A 25,668-nucleotide genomic window follows, 5' to 3' on the forward strand; every position below is an offset into this window, starting at 1 on the left:
TGGTACAAGGCATATTATAGTATACCACAGATTTGCCACATGTGTGCGCCCGTGAGGGACAGAACATTTACACTGCGACGAAATCAAAAACAATATTTAAAAACAACTAAAGTATTTCGGTTGGATTCATTGTGCTTTGGTGTGGACATCTTTCTACCGTTTTGTTGTGCTACTAAGGCCTTTTTGGTAGTAGGCAAAAATGACAAGAGACGAGCTTTGACAAACAATAATAGCGCTTTCTCTGCTACTCCTACTGTAAGTTCAATAAGACCATCTCCCTTGTCGCCTCAATAGTATTTTTCCTCTGAAACAATCATATTGTTTTAGTAGTAAGCCTCCTTGGAGATGTCTCCAAGATAACAGCCGGTTATCGTCCGGAGCGTTTCGTGGCATCTTTCATATAAGATTCTCAAATCTACCACACTTGCTTTTCATTATGCTGCTACTGTACGTGCATTTACTTACTTTCTTCTTACCAAGTCACATAATGTGATGTGTTACTTATTCAAGTAAACTATCAACTTAATAACTAATAGAGGCTTCTGGCAACAGGGCTGGCCACTATTGGGCACCTTTGGGCAAATTTTTTATCCATAAGTTTTTGTAGGTACTTAGTAAATTTTATTGTTTGTTTATTTTTTGTTGTTAATGAATAAACATATATTAAAAAAAAAAAAAACATTTATAACCGCTCGCAGCCGCCTATTCAACCTCCCCGTACGCTCCCAACATTCGCTCGCACACCGCCCGCGTCGCTACCGGCGTTCAATCGATACGGTCGCCTAGCAACGATCACCTTCCAAAACAAACAATCAGAGGCCCGGCCGAGAGCAAATTTACTTTCTTATTTTATTACTTGTGTAAACATTTTAGATCGATATTATTGGATTTGCTGTATCATGTTCTTGTAGACAGACAACATGGTGTTGATGCCCGTTTGTGTGCCCGAGAATTGCGGGAAGGATTTCCGACATTCGTTGAAGAAGCCGAGCCCTAACTATCCCTATGGGGCCAAAACGAGGAAACCGAGGTATTTATGCAATATAAACGTATTTTGTAGAAATTTTGGAAAAAATCGATCTATTATTTTAATATTTTGATTTGTGTTGTTGTATTTGGAATTCGTTTTTCTAAGATTACCGTATATTTGAAAATTTACGAATACCGCCGTGACAGGGTAGGATAGAGGTCTAGGGTGCGTAAGAAAAAGAAGCGGTTCGATTCCGGCCTCGGTCACTTTTTCTTTAGTAAATGACATTAATTTTATTTAAGTAAGCTGCTAATGCGAGTAATAAGTTTAGTAAAATAAAAAGCAACTTAATACTAAATAGCTATATCCAAGAATAAAATAGCGGCCAAGTGCGAGTTGGACTCGCCCATGAAGGGTTCCGTACCATTTATGACGTATTAAGAAAAAACTACTTACTAGATCTCGTTCAAACCAATTTTCGGAGGAAGTTTGCATATATCATATATTTTTTTTAGATTTTTCATTCTGTTATTTTAGAAGTTACAGGGGGGGGGGGTGACACACATTTTACCACTTTGGAAGTGTCTCTCGCGCAAACTATTCAGTTTAGGAACCTCAATATCATTTTTAAAGACCTATCCATAGATACCCCACACGTATGAGTTTGATGAAAAAAGAGTTTCAGTTCGAAGTATGGGGAACCCCCAAAATTTATTGTTTTTTTTTTCTATTTTTGTGTAAAACTCTTAATGCGGTTCATAGAATACATCTACTTACCAATTTTGAACAGTATAGCTCTTATAGTTTCGGAAAAAAGTGGCTGTGACATAAACGGACAGACAGACGGACATGACGAATCTATAAGGGTTCCGTTTTTTGCCATTTGGCTACGGAACCCTAAAAACTGATTTTTTGTAGCGAATAATGACTCTTTTAGTCGTCAAACGTTTTTCCTACATCTCGGCTGAACTTATTATTACTATGTTGTTTATTTTAATGCATGTAAAGCGAGGTCTATACTAGCAAGAACTTGCATGGAATTTTCATTACATTGCGGTATCTGATCAAACTTTTGGATGCAGTTTTTCTTAGTAGTTGGTAATGTAATGTATTTTGCATGCATTTTTTTTGTATATGTACATAATTACAATATTTTTCATCTATGTGTATTTCGTTCATCTATGATGGTTATCAAACCTTACATATCAACAGGCTCGTCCCAGCCTTCACCATACAAGCCATGCAAAAGAACACCCGCGTGATTCCGCCGAAGAAGTGCGGAGTCTTCGACCCAAAGCCGATCAAGCCGTCCATGTTCAGGAAGTGCTATGCTCGAGGGGAGTTCCCGGTCACCATTGAATTTACGAACTGTGGGAAACGGCTCAGTTGGAAGGTGAGTGGGACATTATTATGCACTGTACAGTGTTTTTTTTTTTATTATTAAAAACTAATCGGCGATTGGCTCTAGTCACACCTAATGGAAAGTGAAGAGAGGGCCTAAGATGGAGCTCACCGGTTCAGTAGTAGCCTATTCACTCTTGATGTAAGAAACCGTGGTCATATTTATCAGGGAATACAGATGGCGGGAGCGCATTCCATTCTTTAGCCGTCCGTATCAAAAAAGAGGAGGCAAACCGTTTGGTGCGAACAAATGGAACATTTACCACGAACGGGTGCATTCGCTCCCCACGCCTGGATGTCCGTTTATGGAAAGGAGAAGGTGGGATAAGGTCGTGCAGTTCTTGTGCGCACTCCCTAAAATGTATCCGATAAAACACCCATAAGCTAGTGACTGGACGGCGATGCACTAGGCTCTGTAACTTTGACCTGATAGATCAGTCATCGCCAAAGAGCTATGAGCCCAGCGCTCTATCGAGTCCAGGGCTGCCAGCTGATATTTAGCGGAACCGTTCCATAGGTGGCATCAGTATTCCATGCACGAGCGGACCTGTGCTTGGTATACGGAGAGAAGCTGTTTCGGCGTGAAATACCGCTTCACCTTAAATAGGACACCAAGTTTTTGGCAGCAATATTTAATAAATAAATATTAAATACAATAAATAAGGACATCATTACAAAAATTGACTAAGTCCCACAGTAAGCTCAATAAGGCTTGTGTTGAGGATACTTAGACAATATATATAATATATAAATATTTATAAATACTTAAATACATAGAAAACACCCATGACTCAGGAACAAATAATAGGATTGATAGGATTTAATGTTAGCATATTTTATCAGTTAATCAACATTATGAAACATTTTGTTATGAATCTAAAGTAGCAAAGCATTAAATAGCAAAATACACCCAATATATATAATACAATACAATACAAATAATCTTTATTGCACACCTCAATACAGAAACAATACAAATAATACAACACATAAAGAAGAGGTAAACAACAAGCAATATTTGAGGTATCTTTGCTTTAAATTATGACCAAAGTACCAATTTAAAATTCATTTTCGTTTACCTTTACATTCGTATACCATTGGTCCCATTGTCCCAAACACTGCGAAAAATAGTTTAAATGATTTGGTGTTTTTTTTTGTTGATTATGTCAAGTTAAAACTTTTCTCGTCAGATCTCTTTGAATAGGTATATAATTAGCTATCTAATATTAAAACTATAGAATAGAATAGATTATATTTGTATTAATTGCATCTTCTTCTTCTTCCTCCTGCCCTTATCCCATGTTACGTGGGGTCGGCACAACATGTTCTTCTCTTCCATTCTCCTCTATCTTTCGTCACCTCCGCACTCACTCCTTTCTTTCTCATATCCTCTTTCACACAATCCATCCATCGTTTTTTGGGTCTACCGTCCGCTCTCCGTCCATCAACATTCATTCCTAACATTCTTTTTCCTATATGGCATTCATCCCTCCTCATTAAATGCCCATACCACGCTAACCTACCACTCCTTAACTTGTATTAATTACATCGTGATATTAAAAAAAATCCTATGGTATGGAGAGTAACGATATACAACTGTCAATAAATAAAAATAAGATATGTTTTCGTGATTGTTTACTATCATGTTCACTTTAACTTTTTAAGGTTTTGGTTAAATTACTGTTCTTGTAAATATAGTCTAGTTTTAGTGTGATTCTTTTCCAAGGCATTTGGCCTTTATTATATCGTGTAAAAAGTTTACAAAAATATTTATTTTCATTTATTACTAAACTACAATTTTGCGTTAGCTCCCTCTTAAATCAACAGAGTTGTCTTAAAAAGTACAATTTTGTCATTAAATCAACAGAGTTGTATTAAAAAGTACAATTTTGTCATAGTTTGTCACAAATAATCCTAAAATCAAAAAATATTCCTAAGTTATTTTTCTTGCCACCATACAGGTTCCGATTGAAAAGCTGGACTTCCACCACTACCTCCCGATGTTCTTCGACGGTCTCGCTGAGGGGGATTACCCGTTCAGCTTCATCGTGGAGAACGGGATCAACGACCTGGTCTCCAAGGGTTCCTACAAGATCCTGCCTGTGGTGCCGCAGCTCATCATACCTATTAAAAGTGAGTGTCTGTTCATAAGAGAGAGAGGGGGGGGAGGGGGAAGAGATCAAAGCCCTGATGTCCAAGGGCCGCTACAGTACAAGGTCAATGATCAGATCAAAAGCAGTAATCTTCAGCAATTTGGATGTAGAGATAAAAGAGTTTTAAACCAAGTAGAAGGGCATTCATTTTGAAATTGATTTTCCCCAACTTTATCCACTGGGCTGTCCAAACATGAAAATTAAGCCATAAATGGCGATAGTAATCGTATATCTTCGTGTGTAAATTAGAGGTAAGGTTCTTAGAGCATTTAACCAACCGGAATCGCCTTTAAGAGCTTAACCCTACGTCACGTACAAATAGCTATGCATTGGACGTGCCCCTCCCCCGCAAAAATCGACAGACTGTTTTATACAGAAAATTTCACACAAGGCTTCTCCAGTTGATTTAATGCTCTAAGTCAAGGTTACTAAAATACTAGGAAAAATAATATTCTTAGAGGTATAAGTAATCAAAACCATGTTTTGTAAAAACCATTTAATTATAATGTTGTAGTGCTTTACTAAACCTCTAAAGTTAAACGTTGAAAAAATCTCCAGCTGTCTCAGACTGAAATGAATACTCCGTAAATTAAATCTCTAAGTAGGATATCCAGTTTCACGAGCAATGTTAAAAACAACTTGATCGAAGCAACAAAATACCGATCAACTGAATTCGTAAATTTTCTACTTGGGGAGCACTTAACCAACATAATTAGACCCCTGCTTTTAACATCAAGTAATAGTATGCCAACCTGCCGACCCATACTAAACTTTTATTTTTAAGCAAGCTAAAATCTATGCAAGCGATATAAATGTATGGTACGCCATTATTAAAATCGCCAAAAACTGAATCGACAAAAAAAACCGGACAAGTGCGAGTCGGACTCGCCCACCGAGGGTTCCATCATTTACATTTCCATTTTTTTTCATATTTATTGTTATAGCGGCCACAGAAATACATCATCTGTGAAAATTTCAACTGTTCATGAGATACAGCCTGGTGACAGACGAACAGACGGACGGATGGACAGCGGAGTCTTAGTAAAAGGGTCCCGTTTACCCTTTGGGTAAGGAACCCTAAAAACTAATCATCGAACCTGCTCAATTGATTGCTTACAAAATTTTACGAGAATTGGTTGAGAACTGCGACTGTGAACATCCAGACAGGAAAGCATTTTTGCCTAAGCTGAAACGAAGACTTTCGCTAACGCTCGGTCAAATATGAAAAATATTGTATATATAGACTGGTTGTCCCAGGGTAGCCATAGATTGTTTCGTGAATAACTCAGCCGTCAGCGAAGGTACGAGAGCCTGCGTAATTTCCATCCTACCCCCGTTTTACGAGTATAGTATCGGGTTACAGATTAAAAACAAAGTGGGTGAAGAGTGAGCGCAATGGATACACAATAAGCCTGGTTTTCTTTGTTTTCGTTTTGATGAGCATTGTTTAGGTAATATTCTGTGGCTCTAGTAAAAAGAAGTACAGTCAGTATCAATAGTAGCAGATGATACAACGCTGCAAAAGTATCTGCCATCCTGGAATTGATTTGCAAATAGAGATATGGATAGTGTCAATCACGAAGACGCGGGCCTTGACCCGTAATTTCATGTTATTTTAAAGGTTAGACTTGACAAATCGGTGCGTTATCGTGGATGACACGAACTATACAATGTGTCCCTAGCCATTGGACAAAGCCGAAATGTACATATGCATTAGGGTATTTAGAACCATTGTACAAAGTATCATAACAGCCGGTGTAGCGGTTTCGAAGAAATTAACAAATTACCATTTGTTACTTTGGAGCAGCCTGTATGTGTTAGTAGCTCCTAAGATAATATCCTCAAAGAATAATATGGAACCTTCTTCGACCTGTTTATCTTTTTTATTTATGACAGCTTAAGCTTCTGACTTTTGAAAAATGTCATCATTATCAAGTATTTGGAACAAATTGTCAAAAACACTGCCAAAGATTAACACTGTGTTTCTTTTTGTTGTCGATTATTGCAAATAACTTTTGTTCGAAAAAAATATTTTTTTATCTTTTGTTCTAATTAAAAAAATATTAACGTCAGTGCATTCCTGAGAAGTCACCCTACGTGGGATTTCAGGGTTTGTCCATTGGCTAAGGTCACCCTGTATATCTCTACAGTTCTAAAGGATCTGTCACAGTATTATTGTTCTACATACAGACATACATTTTTGTTAATTTATTTTGATACTGACTGTACAGGTCTCGCGAAATATAATGTTTTACCTGAACTGCTCAAGCTTCTACCGTTATTCATTCAGCCACGTCATAACATATATTAATATATTATATTTTGACTTTTAACTGGGAAATTGTTGAAATAATTAGGTTAAGGGAAATGAGGTTACACGAGTATTTATCATAATATGCGTATAAGAGATTTGATAGCTTCTGGAGAGCAACACTAAAATGGCTGGCTTTAGAGCAAAATTTTATGGCAACTGATTTTATAACTAGGTGATAAGTAATAACTATAAAAATATCAAAATAGGCATAGCCAATATGATGAAAGTATCAAAACTAAACCTATGAACATGCTCAGCTGTTTACCAGAAGGGCTACTTTAGGCTTCGGCTCTGTGCACGCCCCCCAAATACCCGAAACACCAGTGTTCCACGATGGAAAGACATATGACTAATACTTCCATTGCCATTGCATTTAAACCAGTGTCTTCAGCTTTAGCAGTCTCAGCTCCTTTGTCATATATTTTTAGTTTTTGGCATGTCCTTTCGGTTGATTACTGTTATTATTTTATTTTTAACTTCCACGATCTAAATGTAGCTTTTATTTTCAGACGCCTTGTCTACCAAGAGGCCAAACGTGATATGTCACACGCTGAAATGTATCCAGATGATCATCACCGGATCAGACAGAGTGGGCGAGGCGTTCGTGCCATATTACAGACAGATACTGCCTATACTGAACCTGTTTAAGGACAAAAACTGTAAGTAGATTCACCTATAACCTGACATTCCAACAATAGGCTTAAATGTGTTAAAAATGTATAATATAAACTTGAGAAGTTAAATCTCTGAAACATTATCTATCGGCCAGGATTATATTGTACAGTCAGCGTCAAATACTTTGTAGCAACCAAAGTAGCCAAATAGTTCGGTACACCATATATTTAGTATGGTGTACCGAACTATTTGGCCACTTTGACTGCTAAAAAGTATTTGACGCTGACTGTAGTATCGGATAAAATGACGGACAGATTATATATTCAAAAGTATAGGGCACAGCAGATCATTAAAAAAAATGGACCACGGGACTTGAATAATCAGTGAACATACATAAGTAGGCACAACCAAATACAGAACCTTCACCGTCTTAAAATTGAAGTCGCTTAATAATAATATGCTCATCGCCAGATCAGCGCTACTGGAGAAAGCCGAAAAGCCCAAAATACCTTTCGTACAACAAATAATTTTTAAATCTTGTACCCCCCAAACCTACGGTGGCATTTAACGCATACAGAAAAACAAAATAAATAGTCGTTATGTTTGCGTTACGTTTATAGAATTACCTAGCGTAGTTCTAGAAGGAGCTGTCTAAAATCACTTTATATCTACTTTAAAGCCCTTGTTCTTTAAACCTCTCTTTCAAGCTTCATTTATCGCCCATCAATCACGAGACATAATCGACACATCGGTCTATTGTTGCCAGGTTTTAAGAGGAAAGGACTATGCGTCAAAATGGCCCCAATACCAACAGAGTTGAGAGTAAGGTCATTAGATAGGTATTTCTATGTACTTCATTTCGTTCTATGGGCACCAAGCGAAATTCCATTGCAGAACTGAGATATTGGTATTTTAGTCAAAATATCGTCACCCTTATTACCTAGGCAATATAGTCCACCGCCGGGCCAGCGCGGCAAATCATTCAGTGTGCTCGCCCGGCGGTGCGCGAACATCTACCCTGCAGTAATTAATTTACTTACTTGGACTCTATTGCCTAGGTAATAAGGGTGACGACATTTTGGCTAAAATACCAATATCTCAGTTCTGCAATGGAATTCCGCTTGGTGCCCATAGAACAAAATGAAGTGCATAGAAATACCTATCTAATGACCTTACTCTCATTTCTGTTGGCGTTGGGTCCAGGCTCCATACAAAGTTGCCCATGGTCCTTTGACGAACGTCCTCTTCCTTTCCATACAAACCTTATTTTTCTCTCTAAATATTAACATCACGGAAAATATTCAACACAATTAGATGTATATTAACCGCAGCTGTTGATTGACATTTTTTTATTTAAAAAATTAAGAGCGAAAAACAAGTACCATACAAAATGTGAGTTCTCCTAACTTTGATAATAATCAAATAAAATCGAAAAGAAACAAACGAGCGGGCTTCCCTGTGGTTAAGGGAGTAGAATGGGGACCACGTTAGCATAGAAAAGCAATCGTCCCCTTTCATCTTAACCTTCTTTCCCAAGGTTATTTTGTCGGCCATCAATCAAGCGACATAACCGACACATTGGTATATTGTTGCTCACTTCTAATAGACTTTTCACAATGCTAGTTTGGATTGCCCTCAAAAGCTTAGGTTTTCTATAAAGAATAGTTTAATTTCACTTTATCTCTAATTTAAACCCTTCCTTAAACCTTATTCCTCTCCCTTCATTTGTCTGCCATCAATCAAGCGACATAATCGACACATCGGTATATTGTCTCCCACTTCTAATAGACTTTTCACAATGCTAATTTTCATTGCCCTCAAGAGCGTAGGTTCTCTAGAAAGAACAGTTTAATTTCACTTTATCTCTATTTTAAACCCTTCTTTAAACCTTATGCCTCTCCCTTCATTTGTCTGCCATCAATCTAGCGACATAATCGACACATCGGTATATTGTTTAAACTTTTAATAGACTTCTGTTTTACTCATTTCCTCAAAGGTTAATTGGAAGAGATCCCATACAGGGATAAGTTCGCCTTTGTTGTATTTAATTTACTCTGTAACTGTGTTTTTATTTCTATGTACAATAAAGTATATACATACATACATACATACTTTTCATAATGCTAATTTTCATTGCCCTCAAGAGCGTAGGTTCTCTAGAAAGAACAGTTTAATTTTAGTTTATCTCTACTTTAAACCTTTCCTTAAACCTCATTCCTCTCCCTTCATTTGCTGGCCATCGATCAAAAGACATAACCCACACATCGGTATATTGTCTCCCACTTCTAATAGACTTTTCACAATGCTAATTTGCATTGTCCTCAAGAGCGTAGGTTCTGTAGAAAGAACAGTTTAATTTCACTTTATCTCTACTTTAAACCTTATTCCTCTCTTATTCCCTTCACTTGTTGGCCATCGATCAAAAGACATAACCCACACATCGGTATATTGTCTCCCACTTCTAATAGACTTAACAATGCTAGTTTGCATTGCCCTCAAAAGCTTAGGTTTTCTACAAATAACAGTTTAATTTCACTTTATCTCTATATGAAACCCTTCCTTAAACCTTATCCCTCTCCCTTCATTTGTCTGCCATCAATCAAACGACATAATCGACACATCGGTATATTGTTTCCAGGTTTTAATAGACTTGTCACGCTGCAGATTAATTGCGCGACCGCGAATTGACACCCGTTCGCTGAAACTTTTAGGAGTACGGTGTTTTCAGAGGGTGGTTTCCGTTTATTCTGAAATATAAATTTTCTGTTTCTCGTTTACACTTTACAGTACTTAAGTGTGATATTTGTGCATATAGAATATGTATCTGAAGGTAATTACTTAAACCCGTTAATGTTTAGGTCATATTTAGCGACTTTTACTATATGGGAAATCGCGAAACAAAATATGGTTGTTTCATCAATTTTGCTGATTTGATGTTGAAATTTCCTATGGAAGAGTTAATTTTTTATTTCGTGATTTCGGGGTTGTCTTACTCAGTATGACCTAAACTTAAACAGTAATTGCTTTACGTTCAAATGCATACTGTTATGTATTTGTTACAGCCGAATGTTGAAATGGTTTCAAGAAATTATAAACTATTACAATTTGAAATAAGTATGTTAAGAGCAATTCCTAGCTGAGCAACTTTTCAAATCTCGAATTTTTGGAGCTATGTTTCTGTCGCGCTGCGGTGGGCGGGAGCCGGAGCTATCTAAGTGTGAGTGCGCGCACACAGACGCGAGACTCGTGCGCTCGCTCATTGCGCGCCGTTCCGTCGACATCGCCCGCGAGCCAGACGGAATTTATTCTGCGCTGCCCGACGCAAGTTGTTTTTGTTGTTACCACGTAATATATTATACCTACTGTATCTATTACACCCTAATACCAAACACCCTATCACCTGAACTAAATGTATTTTACACCTATGATGACGAAATAATAAATGATTGATTGATTGATTGATATTAATTACCATATAGGTAAAACTGCAAAAAAGAATGATGTCTCAGCTTCGGTTGTCGTCGTACAGTCAAGTGTAAAAATATGTATCGAAAGAATCGTCTCATAAATATGGTACTACGCTCTTATTACACTGGAATAAGATGCTATGCTAAGATGTGTACACCCACATTTTTACACTTGACTGTACCTATCCGTATCAGTAAGTTGGGAGTGATCATGGTGTGTTATGAAATTTTGTAAGTAGGTATAAAATATACCTATGGTTAACCTACAATCTATTTAACTTGTAGTACGATGGGGCTAAACTTGGGCCGCCTTATTGAAGAACGTATCGCAATGACAATCTGGGTAAAGTATGTTGGGATAATGCCGGACAATTTTGGGACCAATTGAGAGAACTCGTGAAAAAATGTTTTTTCGAGATCTCAACACGTGACAGATTCTTGAAGTACGTAGCAAATCGTTAAACAATAACCGTAGATTCGGCCTGAATTTTGGTAATCTTCAATATAGAACGGTTTTAGTTTTGTACCTGTGTAAAGATGAGACATACTTTTTTTTAGGGTAACGAGTGTTTTGCCATCAAGGGAGAACATTGGATGGTGAAAAAAAGTTGCTTCTAATGGAAAGAGAATAAGGTATCACAAAGAAATAGGTCCGGTGTCTACCCTTTTGTATCCGATCTTAACCCTGATACAAAAATTGGTAAAATTGTGGCTCTCAAACTTTGATACCTATGTCATAAGGCAATTTGATAAGTAAACAATGTGCTAAGAAACCTCTTATTGTAAGGTTTACCCGAAGTAATAAAAAAAAACAACTAAAATAATGGATACGTTGCGAAGTTTTGACAATTTAAGATTTCGTGAACTGTACAGGTTTAGGGAAAGTGTAAATGTATTGTTTATTGAATGGAATGTACTGGAAGATATTAAGTACTTAAGTAGGAGGGACAAAAATCAAAATAAAAAATAATCGTGCCCAGTCATTTTTAATGATGGTCGCCAAAAAATAAGAATCAAACTTAAAATCAAAAAGACTAAGTAGTTCTTTAAAAAGGTCAAGGTCACTGAGAGCCCATTTTGAAGTATGGAAAATAATTAAAATTGCGATTTTGTTGGTTTAATTTTGCAATTGAAGCGTTTTAAGGAAACTAATTTCGAAGCCCTATCTCTATTTTGTATCCGAAACTAGCAATGTATGTATGCGTGCACATCTACATATGCATCCGTATGTGTACGTACTTTATTGCGATATTTAACACGATATTGTTATAAATTTCAACATGTATCATCATCCCTATACAATATAAATACTCTTTCTTGCACACCTCAATAACAGAAAACAATACAAAAGAAAACATACACATAAGCACAGGTAAACAACATGCGGTCTTATCGCTGAAAGGCAACCTTTGGGTTGCGGAAATTAAAAAAAAATACATTGTCAGTAACCGTCGCGCTGGTAGTGGTACTGGATAAAAATAATGGTACGAAAGTGTGATCAAGAAAACAATAAATGTGATAATTAAGGTCAGTAGGTAAATTGAAGAAAATTTAAAGTTTGATAATCACTGCTGTTTTTTAAATAGGTAAAGATCTGATTGTTTCTGGTCCGATCTTTACCTGGAAGGGTCAAGATCGGATATCGGTCTACAGCAGTGCTAGGTCTGTTAACACAATTACAAAAACAAACACAGTTTCATCACAATACGCAAAATAAATTACAGAGCGAAGATCGGATAGAAGGAAGAATTCGCGAAATTTACCTTGCTCTCTGTGATTGCACATAGCACAAGCCCGACTCCCTGAGCGACGCGGGGACACTGACAGTCGAGGCGCAATGAAATGGCGTCATACACAATGTTGCCAACATTAAAAAATAAAGCCAAATTAGGGGGAAATGAATGTCCTACGTTCTTCACCCGCATCCGGTATTTACCCAACATACCTTAATCGTTGAACCGCCGCATTTCAAAATGGCCCTTATTTTGATATCGGCTAGCCGTAATGTAATACGGCGGATTATACAATACGACTGCGATACTTATATATAAATCCCCTCGTCAATGTAATTTCATTAAATTTGCTATCTAGTGGCAAACATCAAAGTAGTTATCTTTTACTTGTGACGCACAAGTGTGAGCAATGTAAAATACTATATTTCTAAAAAAAATTGCCTACTACGTAATAAAAGAAAATGTGATTATTAAATTATAATACGAAAGGTGGTCAAATCGCAAAATGCTGTCGTTTTATTTAAAATAATGAAATAATTAGACCAGTTCCGAAAGTACCGGGAAATCCCGGTTCTTTAAAACAGTACCGGTTCTGCAATCCCTAATAAGGATGTTATGCCCATCACTATTCCTTCTGTGTACGTATATTTAGAAACTGTCTCCGCCTCCAATTCGTGCGATAAGGACAACTGCAGCTCGGACCGAAATTCACTCGTAAAAAACTCAAAAATCGAGGTTTCGCTCTCGACTGTTTCCTCCTCCAAAACGCAACTGATCATTATGAAATTTTGGAAATTGCAAGAGGAAGAAATAATCTATGCCGCTATGTTTTGATTTTTTGGATATTTTTTGTCATATTTGTATACTGTGCCTTTTTTTACAGCCAATTCAATTTAGCCGTTTTTGCGATTTTCGAGGCGCTGTATCTTTCTTCAAAATAAAATAATCCAAAAAAGCAAAACATAGCGGCACAGATATTGATGATATTGATCTTATTTGAAAAAATCACTGCTCTAGGTTAAAAATCCAGGGAGGAATCAGTCGAGAGCGTTTGTATGGAAAAATCGCAACTAGGAATTCCTCTTAAGTACTCTACATTGTACTTCAAATCCATTTGTATATGTGACTGTTTGTGTTCTAAATAAATTAAAAAAATAAAGAATAACGAATGACACGTTGGCTACGCGGCCAGCTCTTTTCCAAAATTATATAAGGCATAACCCCTATGTTTTAATTTTTAATTTAATAGTTATATACCAATTTTAAACTTTACACCTTTTGCTCCTGATTTTATTTGATGTAATGCATTAGGTGATATTTTAAGCATACTCTCAAGTCTGACCTATCGTTAATTAACTGTACAAGGTTATGGAGACTTACAAGATAAATTAAATTACTTAAACTACCAATTATCTATCGAAGCGGCAACGTCGTGCGCCTAACGCTTAATCTTTCCCCCGATCAATTTTACTACATGCCAGTAAATGCCCTCTATCGGTGAAATAATCGAATTAGCATCCACTCCGTGTACGCAGGAACTTTGTGGGGCTCACAAAACTACGTTACTGGGCTTAATTTCATTATGTGCCGTTATTAACAAGCGTCCGTGATGTTTTAATACATTTTATTATATAGGCTAGAAAGGGTGTAGTAGGCAACGAACTAGAATTACTATTAAAGTCTAACCCCCTTATTCATAAACGTGTACTAAAGTTACGATGTTGCTAATAATCGTTTGTCCCTTTCCGACGTATTGGTATGATGTTTATGAATAAGGGGGTAAATGTGTGCCTCGAGCAACTGTATTGTGCGCACATATAGATCGATAAAATTATTATTATATTAATAAGATTAGTTTTGCATTTATAATTACGACATTCATCATTTACACTTACGGCCCGATTCGAAGAATGAGATACGATAACGATAAGTTCTGGTGTAGATAAGTTCTCATTAAATATCGTTTGTATGTCTTATAATTGACAGAAGCAGTTCTATTCGGATCAACCAATGTCACTTTTATGTTAGAAATATCGTAGATAGATCTTATTGGGAACACAGCGGAATCGTAACAAACGTTAATTTTGACACGTCGTTGAGTTATCGATCTTTCCAAGATCTTAAACGTGTCTTAATCATTCTTCGAATCGGGCCGTCACTTACTACATCACCTTGCCTGTACCTATTATTGAGAGCTTTATTTCAATATGCAGTAATGTATGAAATATATTGAAACAGGTCACTCACGTATTTTAAGACGAAAACGCTCGACATGTTTCACTCCGCTCCGTACCGAAGTCACTCACGTATTTTAAGTCAAAACGCTCGACATCTTTCACTCCATATCGAAGTATCCAGAAATATTTTCGACTTAAAATACTGATGACCCGTTGTAATATATTTCATAATTGTCTGTGTCTCACGGAAGTTTTGTAATGCAGAGAAGTTTTGATAATTCTAACCTAAAACTACCTTAGCGCGTTTGAGGATTGTGATATCCAGGATTCGTTTTCAATATATTTAAACGAGTCACTCAAGTATTTCTAAATATTTCGCTCCATAACGAAGAGCTTCAACAAGACCATGCGCTGGCGGACCGACGTAGGCTGCATATTTTAATATATTCTGTCTCAAAGTTTTGTTATTAAAGGTTTTTCTTCATTTATGTTGAATAAATAAATTAATTAATTATTTTGTTCCCAGCAAACATGGGCTCTGGGATCGACCACAGCTCGTCCCGCGGCGAGAACGTCGGCGACCTCATAGAGGAGACCCTGCAGATCCTGGAACGCTACGGGGGCCCCGATGCCTTCATCAACATCAAGTATATGATACCCACTTACGAGTCGTGTGTGCTTAACTAGAGATTGAGATAAGTTGAAGATATGAAGGTGGATTTGAAGATGTGTCCAGAGCTGGCGAATATCTTGTGCGACATGCACGAGTACTGATGTGCTGCCGGAAAATTTCCGAAATAGCGAAATTTTCGCATGGAAAATTTTAGGAATCTTCTCATATTCATTTTTAATTACGTTTCCTTTGTTGCTTGTGTTATCTTTTTCTTAAAATTTCGAGAACTTCTCCAGCTTTTGGAAACTTTCCGGAAAATTGCAAATTTGTATTCGCGAGACTCTCACGCAATGCATGTGTGCTGAGTATCGTTAGTAGCTAGGCTTTTTCTATATATGTAATTTAATTTAAATGACAGCCGGCGTTGAAGTTTATTAAATTGTTGTGCTATAATTATTATAGTCACTGGTTCTGGGAACCCGTTTGAAATTACTTAGGTAAATACTTGGTATCGGTCAATCAATTTTAGTTCCCTATGAAAGGGGTATGATATGAGTTAACAGTTAATCAGGGCATTTGCGGCGCGTTCGTCAGATTTGGACGCACTAGTTGGTAGTTCTTCTGACGGTCAGTCCTAGCATCGGTTTTGCGCTTAGCGCTTACCCTCGTGTGATTACCCGCAGGCGTATTCTTATTGTACCTAATAATCGGTTATGAATTTAGCCGGTATAAAGTCTCAAAAATGACATATCTTCAAACGTTACTTTTGATTCTCACGGACCAAATGATAATTTGTTATGACCGTTTGTTACAATCAAAATACGTCTCCCGTTTTTCTATAAACGCACGCAGTTTTTAAAGTGCTGTCACGCGCATGCTCGGACTGACAGGTAGAAGAAGACTAAAAGACGTCTTAGATTTATTTTGTCTTTAGAACAGCACTACTAAAATCTTAGATATATGCTTATATTATATCCTGTAGCGGAATGATACACAATAGGAAATGTACCGGATATTCTGATAAAATCTTTAAGAAACAAAATACTCAAAGTAGCAATATTTTAAAATATGCACGTAGTATTTATCGATAGATGTCGGGCTCATGTACTTTTGATAAATTTTACATTAAATCAAATATCTCGAAATATAACGATTAGATATTTATATAGGTATGTATAAACAGACATGTTGATGTTATAATTATATTTGAATGATTTAATTTTGTTATTATTCGCGCATAATTTGCTCATACTTATTTGTACATGTATTGGAGCGAGCGAGATGCACTAGTGAATACCAAACATAAATCATTTAGATATCATTATGACATCGAAACATAAATTTGCATTGGCCTGAGCAATTTTGGCTTAATTACTATGTGAAACGTTTAACTGTGCTAAAACTATGCTTTTAATGTTGTTTTGTACGTGTAAAATAAATGATTATAATGAAACATTTCGCAGTTTCATAATTACTAAATTTATGTAGCACAAACAGAATTTAATCGTAGGAGTCAATAACTGATTCGTTATAGTATTGTTAAGTTTTGCCTTGTTCTTTAGTAACAGGTATATTTGAAGTTTTTGTACTTTTTACAATACCTATTGTTTTGTTAATAAATTTTTCGTGACCATTACAATGGACTTTCTTTTTACACTATTTATAAAACAATCCATTAACATTTCATATGTGTGTAGTGGTCAAAAATCTGTTTATCGGCCCGATTCGAAGAATGATTAAGACATGTTTAAGATCTTGGAAAGATCTTTAAAAGATTGGTAACTAAACGACAGGTCAAAATTGACGTTAATTTCGATTTCGCTGTAATCGCAATAGGGAGCGTGCATGGACTGTAGGAGGCAGCACAGGAGCCGTCAGATTTTTGGCGCGAGGCGTAAGTGTGATGTTTATTGTTCCGATGTAGCCCACAAGATGGCAGCACTTACTATGCACAAGAAAACACGTGACGTGTAAATGTACATGTTTATGGTTCCGATTCAGGCCACAAGATGGCAGACTCTCCAACGCGCACGGTTCCAATAAGATCCATCAACGATATTTCTAACGTCAAAATGACATTGGCGGCCCGAATCGAGCTGCTTCTGTCAATTATACGACATACAAACGATATCTAAATGAGAACTTATCTAAACCAGAACTTATCGTTATCCTATCTCATTCTTCGAATCGGGCCGTAAAACTCGGTTGAACTGTACCTACAGAACAGAAATAACGCTCCTGCATAGATTTATAATTAGCCTAGATGCCTAGTCTGTACATCCCTGAAGCCATTTCGAGTACGACATTATGTCGCCCTCGTGTCATCGTATCCGAACGGCCCTCGCAGTACTCAAGGTCGAGTTAGTTTGTGTACACCTCCCGGTTATAAATTAAAAAATACAAGAAAGATGGTTGTTTGTGCGGTGAATGGGTGTCACAACACATCAGTGAATAAAAATCGCCTGATATAACATTTCACGCGTAAGTATCCAGTTTAATGTGATATATTTACGTAATTGTAAATACAAAAATCCCAATTTTTGTCAGCCGCCATTACTTATAAATGTTGCCAGGTGATATGAATCTTTTTTCCTCCAAATGAGGCATGACGATTACATTGATAAAAAAATAAAATTAATATGCTTACTTTAAGTTCCTTGTATGACTATAGAAAATATTCTTTTTAGTTTTTCATTCTTTTATTTCAAATTATGTTTTGTCTTTTATAAAATTACAGTTTAAATTCATATTTTTATTTTGAGTGATATTCGTTTTAGATTTTCGACTGATCCGCTTCTGTCTGCGAGATGGTTGGAAAAAATTTGATTAAATAGGAACGATGCAATATGGAAACCGACTAAACATAGTCGAATATGCTCTCGCCATTTTGATGAGCAAGTAAAGTAAATTGTATTTGTGGAACACAGGTGTTACAGTTAAGGTCTGTAAAAACGAAACGCAACTGTCACTGTCGCACTTATATGGAAGACTGATAGAGAGACACAAAGCGTTTCGTTGTCGAAGCAATAGCGATTGCAACCTTGGCTAGGCCGGCGGGTACAATTACTAGTACTGACGATAAATAGTTATTTGTTTTACAAGAAGGAAAGTTGTTGTTTAACCGCTCGTGCTAATTAGCAATATTATCGAGCTAGATAAAGATCCCAAAATTTCTAAAAATGGAATCTTGAGCGTTGCGAGAGTTTCAAGTTACGAGAGTTAACAAATTTTGCCCCAAGTGAAACACAAAACTTTTCACCACACCAACCCGAAGAAAATATTAAATGTAAGATATCAAATAAAATCAAACCAAATCGAATCCAAATGATCGTCATTAAATATTTATCATTTAAAATCATTATTCCAAAGTCAATTCTACCAGCAAAAAAATAAACGTTTTTTATTTAAACATTATTTCACAAAGTACAGAAATGCATGCAGTCCTTAAAAGAAACCTTGAAAGCTTTTGCTATAAATTTAATATCTACATACAAACTCCCAAATGCTTGATAGCCAAGTATAAGGATGTGGTTCATGTGGTTAAAATCCATCTACTTTAAGGGGAATAAATGAACTCTGGCAACCCGTTTTTGTATATATGTGTGTGTCGCTGAGCGTAAGACACGAGCGTCGCACGCACACATCGATCGTGTTTCGGCTTCATTTTGGCAGATTAGCCTTATGACGACTAACTGTCTATGTGTGATAGGTCAGTGCGCTCCTGAATAAATAATCAAAACGATGACTGAAAATTCAATCAAGATTATTAATTTATTACATTATTACCATTCACGGACAGAGGTTACTAGAAACAATGTTCATGTTTATTTCGCTTGGAAGTCTTGGAACTGTGTTCAACTACATATTTTTTAAGCTGCATCAATAAATATTTCCCGATATTTCCCAGACATTTATAAGCAACAAAAGACTAGGAAATAAATGAGTTTATTATTTCCTCCGACGCTGTATCCTAAAGACCGGCGGAAATCAAACAGCATACTATCTCGGGCTGGATCTCATTTGGTTAGAGTCGATTCGTTGAAATATACAGAATACCTAAGTAAAGTTTTATATAGAAACATTTTGCCTTTAAGAGGATAGTAGAGGACTGCTTCTCAATAAGAACTTAGTCCCCATTTCCCTCTCTGGATATTGAGATTATGGACAATATTTTTACACAATTTGATTTGATTTTTTCGTGTGTATTTTTTTGATGGGTTGTCACTACCCAGAACCATGAGGACTATTGATTAAAATAGAAACCGGCCAAGAACATGTCAAGCCATGCTCAGTGTAGGGTTCCGTAGCTACGCGCTTGTCACAATAGGCTGTTAGGGGGAATTTATCATGTGTATGACAAGTACTTTTACTAAGGGACGACTTTTTTCAAAAGTCCAAAACGGCGCAACCGATCATGTTCGATATAATTTTCATTGAAAGTACTTACAAAGTTGTACTTATATGATTTTTCCACAATTTGTGGGTCCATGGTTCAACAGGTAGAAGGGGGGGACTCTTTATTTTCTTTTAAAAAGGAATATTTCTGAAAATATTATCTTTATCAAAAACGGTTTTGAATACACATCATAAGTATAAAGCGAAAAAAAAAATATTTTGTATACGAGGTTTTAATAAAAAAATTGTAATTTTTATTTTACCGTTCTCTCGCCAAGCAGCTTTCTAGAACTAACGGTCACGGTGCAAAGCGGACGAACAGACAGACGGACATACTATAAAAGTTTGTAGTTGACTACGGAACCCAAAGATTCCGTAAAACTGACATATTCTCGCATTTTCACATACAATTTGTATGGGTCATGAAACTAAAAGCCAAAATGTATATGAACATCTATAAACACTTTTTTTCTTTGTTTCAATGAATAGTTTCAACAACGAAATAACCCAAGCTCCCAAGAGTTGTTAGTTTCGCCGCAAAAAAGCAAATGATACACTTTTTTATCGTGGCATTTTTAACGTTACATCCTTGGTAACAAGGGAACAGTCTTCAGACATTTTCGAGGCGACGAATCGGACAGGCACCAAACGGGAACGATTCCATCTTGTGTCACGTATCTCATACGGGACCCTTTGCCAATATTGCAGCAGCCATTGCGCCAGAAAATTGCTCTTAAACTCTAAGCAATATTACGGCTGTTATTGCATGTAGCCTGTCGCTTGTTGAGTGCTTCAGCTAAGTATATTTGGTTAAATTGAATTTGGTTTACAATATTCCAAGGTGTCTAGTTTTGAGGCTTCGCAAATGTTAAGCAGTGATGAGAAATATAAAAAGTTAAGTGTATGCAAAATCCTTTTCAGTAATCTTAAAAATAAAAATAAAAGAGATGTAGCAAACAATAAAAAAAATATCCACAAAACCTCCTTATTGGAATATTGAAGCCGGTTCAAAAAAGTAAGTAGATAATATCATTTATTGCAGGGCACTAAAATACGAGTGTGGGTTTATGAAACGATCGAAATGAGTTTCATTAAAGGATCATACTTGTGTTTTAATATGTACGGTTACATACGCTCTTTAAAACAACATTTAAAGAAAATATATAAAGCCTTCTTCAGCTTACTCTTGGACTGAAACAATCTGTGTAAGAATGTACTATGATATTTATTTATTTAATATATTATACTAACCTGTACCCCTAGTGTAAATTTTATCGACATCATAACGTGACGAACGCGTTTGCGTTAAGTCTCATTTTGTATAGGATTTTGAGTTTCCAAAACGTCCCGCTTGGCGCGCTCTTTCTAAATCCAATACAAAATGAGACTAAACGCAAACGCGTACGTCACGTTTCAAAATCGAATTTATTTACACTAGGGGTACTGGTCCGAAAATCATCGCGATGTAATACTAAACCCAATTATTCTGGCTGTACAGCAAGCTGCAAAATTAATAGGTAACTTTATAAATGAATTCATTGCTAATTTAGGTACTAGCACTTTAAAAGTGGCCATGAAATTTTGGGGCTGGGTGTACTGCCGTGCCAATCCCACATCTACACATGTACATCGCTCCCATTCGCTGTCCAATACTAAACTCATATCGGGAAACTAATCTACAATCCCTTTGCCAGCAAAATCGCATGGGCGGATATCCGAATTGGTCCCAGTACTGAGGGATCCTGCACGTATAGACCCTGTACAGAAACGTTAATAATTCTGCTTCACAGATTGTAAATTGCTTCACTCTGGTTCATCTAAATATTGACTGACCTCGGCCGTAGTTGGGAGATTGGAACAGTAGGTCACGTGTGTATTTACAAAGGAAGGCCAACAAAAGCCGTATCCACGTAGCACTACTCTATGCATAGGTTTCTATGCAGAGCAAAATAACGTACTTTCTATACACGGTCTATCACAAGGAACCCGAAATATTTTAACCACGCATTTGTGAGGCAAAAGTAAGGAAAAAAAAAATATTATAAGTTAAATTTTGCAAATAAAAGCTTTGATGTGTTTCATTTTTTTAATGTATTTTTACATAAAAATCAAATTTTATTGGTAAACCTGTCAATTAAATTGAATTTTTCATTTTTTAATCGTAAAACCTAGTTTTTGCTAAGTGTTATTGGTCACTTTTTTACATCCATCAATGAGGATATTTAGACTTCGTCCCATAGTAGCAATATCAATTCATAAGTAAGAAAAACTATGTTTAATTTTCAATTGGCATTAATTCGAAAACTAGGACAATTCTAATAAAGTTTATATTAGGACATTTTAGCCTTTAAATATGATTAGGAATACACTATTACAATCATTCGGGTTCCTCATGAAACACCGTGTATATTACATGATATTACTAAGTATATTGTCTGTATTTACGATAATGACCTTGATCCAATACTTGAGATTTTTTCTACTCAATACAGCACAACCCCACATTCATATGAAAGGATAAACACACGGGCTGAATAAATATTCGTATTATGACATAAAAATAAGGATTTTTTACGATATATTAAAACTTTTTGTTTGTAACTACCTATTAGACACTGACTGTACAAACTACCACATAATCATTCTTAACAGTTTATTTTTCTATGTTCACTGCTCCACTTAGCCCATGGAGGACTTGGTCACCTATGTCGTAGATAAATGCTGAGACCAAATCAGTTTATATTTTATAATACATGTTTCATTATTTGTGAGCGACAATGTATTTACACTGATTTAAACTTTCACGATTTTTACACATTATTAACTAACACAAACAGGACTTAATCGCATTTTGGTCTTCTCCGAGACCACGGGGACAACGCCGTCCTCGAAACGTCGGAGGTATATTTAAAACTTAATACGCGATTAAGTCCCGTTTGTGTTAGTTAATGACAATGTATTTCTTGTTATTACTTAATAGTGCTTTTCTTTTATACATTTTACGGAGATGATGATTTGAAATATTCAAAAGGTAAAAGGTTTTCAATTAAAATTTCAAATAAAATAATTATGTATCTACATACTGTAGTATAAAAAAAAGACATTGATGACATTGTGCTGTTATATTTCTGTACACTGTTCGGGTCACGCCAAAGCTTTGTCAGCAAACAAACGGCGCACAATATTATACTGTACATATACTGTGCACTATATAAAGGTAGTAATTAAGTTGGTGATGAAAACTAGGCAATCGGGAGTCAAACGCAGTAGGTGTTATTGCAATTCAAACTGACATTGGCAGGAAAATAGGTTTGTAATAGAGTTATTGCGTGCGTGTTGTAATCTAAATTGAATGCAAAAGCCAGATACGAAATTACAAATGAATAAAATGAATTTTTAGGCACATAGTTCAATCATAGTTTGGTAAAGTAAAAAATGTTTTATTTATTTATTGCAATTTTATTGTACAAAATATGTATCGGTCAACCATAGGGCATACACTCACTCACTCGAGTCTTTAACTCGGTAGAAAAAATGTTTAACCCTCCTGCCTTGAAAGTTGAAACCCTCGCAACGAAGTTACTTGTAGAATAAATAACTTTTTAGTCAAAAATATTAACTGTTGAACTAAATTGAAGGCCCGGTTCACATTGACTGGCTGCACCACTGTGCACATACAAAGTTTATTTTAGCTATAACTCTTATTTGGTAAGTCAAAATAAAATAAGAAAAATCATCATTAAAGGTACAAATTTGGTACTGTTGACTGTTTGTGTGTTTACAAATGAATAAATATAAATAAATATTATAGGACATTATTACACAAATTGACTAAGTCCCACAGTAAGCTCAATAAGGCTTGTGTTGAGGGTACTTAGACAACGATACATATAATATATAAATATTTATATATACTTAAATACATAGAAAACACCCATGACTCAGGAACAAATATCCATGCTCATCACACGAATAAATGCCCTTACCAGGATTTGAACCCGGGACCATCAGCTTCGTAGGCAGGGTCACTACCCACTAGGCCAAACCGGTCGTCAAATGAAATAAAAGGATTTGATATATGTAAAACTTATAATTAGGATAACTGGTCTTGATCCTGTTAACCTGACGTCAGAATGGCTGGTCGCTTTATTTTCAATATTTCTCAATTTTTAGCGAGGTACAAATTTTTTGATGTCCGGTACCAAATAGTACAAAAAAAGTATTAAAACTTTGAGTAACTCTCTTTAGAAATCGCTATCATGGTCCTGTCATCCTAACGCTCATATATATGGAATCATAATATTATTTATTTTAATCTTACTTGTATTTTCGTCATTTTCTGTATATTTTAACTTTCTAACTTTTAAACAAAGAAACAGATTTTCTTTAAAATAGTTCCGCGCACTCGTCACGAAAATTACCGTCTTGATTGCTTCTAAGATAAATTATTCGCTTCCTGAACTCACTGGAGCGATGGAAGACGCTAGAAGAGATACACAATTTCGGGTTAATATAGGGAGCGTGCATGACCTGTAGGAGGCAGCACAGGAGCCGTCAGATTTTTGGCGCGAGGCGTAAATGTGATGTTTATTGTTCCGATGTAGCCCACAAGATGGCAGAACCTACTATGCACAAGAAAACACGTGACGTGTAAATAAATGTGCATGTTTATGGTTCCGATTCAGGCCACAAGATGGCAGACCCTCCAACGCGCACGGTCCCTATAGGTAAATGAGTCCGTCTTTACGATGTGGTGGATTTAAGAGAAAAAAAAGTGAATGTACTTTTTCCTGTCACACGTTGCAATAGTTATATTCCGCTGGGCTCTGCATTTTTTGATGGTTAAATATCCTGGGAAAATTTGCAATTTTTGGTAGCCTGGGGAAATTTGCAATACGCATAATTTACAACATTTCTATTTACATACTTTTCCACTACCATCCGCTGGAAAGCGGGACATAATAAATAAAATAAAATAAAATAAAAATAAAAATAAAAAAGCCTTTTATTTCTTGCAAGTAGTTAACTAGTTACAGTGTCAACATGATTCGAAAAAATTGGAAGGAATATCTCGTAATTATGATAAGTAGTCAACAATTTCCTTATATTTACAAAAAAATTAAATTGATTTTTTTTTTTTAAATAACTCTAAGAATATTCCTACGCTATGAAGCAAGAACCCCTTCTCGGGTAAAGGCCTCCTCCAGAGAGAGCCAGTTTGATCGGTCTTGTGCTGTTAGAGTCCACTTTGGGCCAGCAATTTTTGCAATGTCATCGGACCATCGCATGTACGGTCTTCCATCTTTGCGTTTGCCTCTTGGTCCGGGCCACGTAGTTATCTGGTTAGTCCATCTTTTGTCTGCCATTCTTGCGACGTGGCCTGCCCACTTCCATTTTAACTTTTTTGCATAATCTAGTGCATCTATCACATTTGTTTTTTTCCTAATAAGTGTATGTCTAATTTTTTGTATCTTCTTTATATTTGTAACACTGCGTTCCATGCTTCTCTGACACGTTTTTATTTTGTTCTTTACATTATTCGAGAATTTCCAAGTTTGTGCGCCATATGTGAGTGATGGAAGCAGACATGAGTCCATAATCTTCCTTTTAAAATGAATCGGTAGATTTTTGCTCTTGAGTACTTCTTTATGACTCCAAAATTTGTTCCAGGCAATCTTTATCCTTCTCTCTACTTCAAGCTCATTGTTGCTTCTGTCGAAAGAGATTTGTTTGCCTAGGTATATGAATTCATTAACGTATTCTATTTCGATACCTTCGATAATAAGTGGAATTTTACTGCTGTTTGTCATGACTTTTGTCTTATTAAAAT

At 36.1% G+C, this 25,668-nt stretch overlaps 2 protein-coding genes across 4 annotated transcripts in view; one reads left to right on the forward strand and one right to left on the reverse strand.

Moving 5' to 3' along the window:
• Nucleotides 1–25,668, reverse strand: part of LOC133515584 (CUGBP Elav-like family member 6) — a 614,398-nt gene that overhangs the window by 72,176 nt on the left and 516,554 nt on the right. The window lies entirely within an intron of this gene.
• Nucleotides 546–17,078, forward strand: LOC133515487 (parkin coregulated gene protein homolog). The gene is made up of 5 exons (XM_061848033.1): nt 546–1,030; nt 2,183–2,363; nt 4,333–4,504; nt 7,348–7,497; nt 15,357–17,078. The coding sequence occupies exons 1-5, from the start codon at nt 921–923 to the stop codon at nt 15,515–15,517; spliced, it is 774 nt and encodes a 257-aa protein (XP_061704017.1). The 5' UTR covers nt 546–920; the 3' UTR covers nt 15,518–17,078.

The sequence above is a fragment of the Cydia pomonella genome, chromosome 2 (genome assembly GCF_033807575.1).
Source record: "Cydia pomonella isolate Wapato2018A chromosome 2, ilCydPomo1, whole genome shotgun sequence".
In the NCBI taxonomy this organism is placed as follows: domain Eukaryota; kingdom Metazoa; phylum Arthropoda; class Insecta; order Lepidoptera; family Tortricidae; genus Cydia; species Cydia pomonella.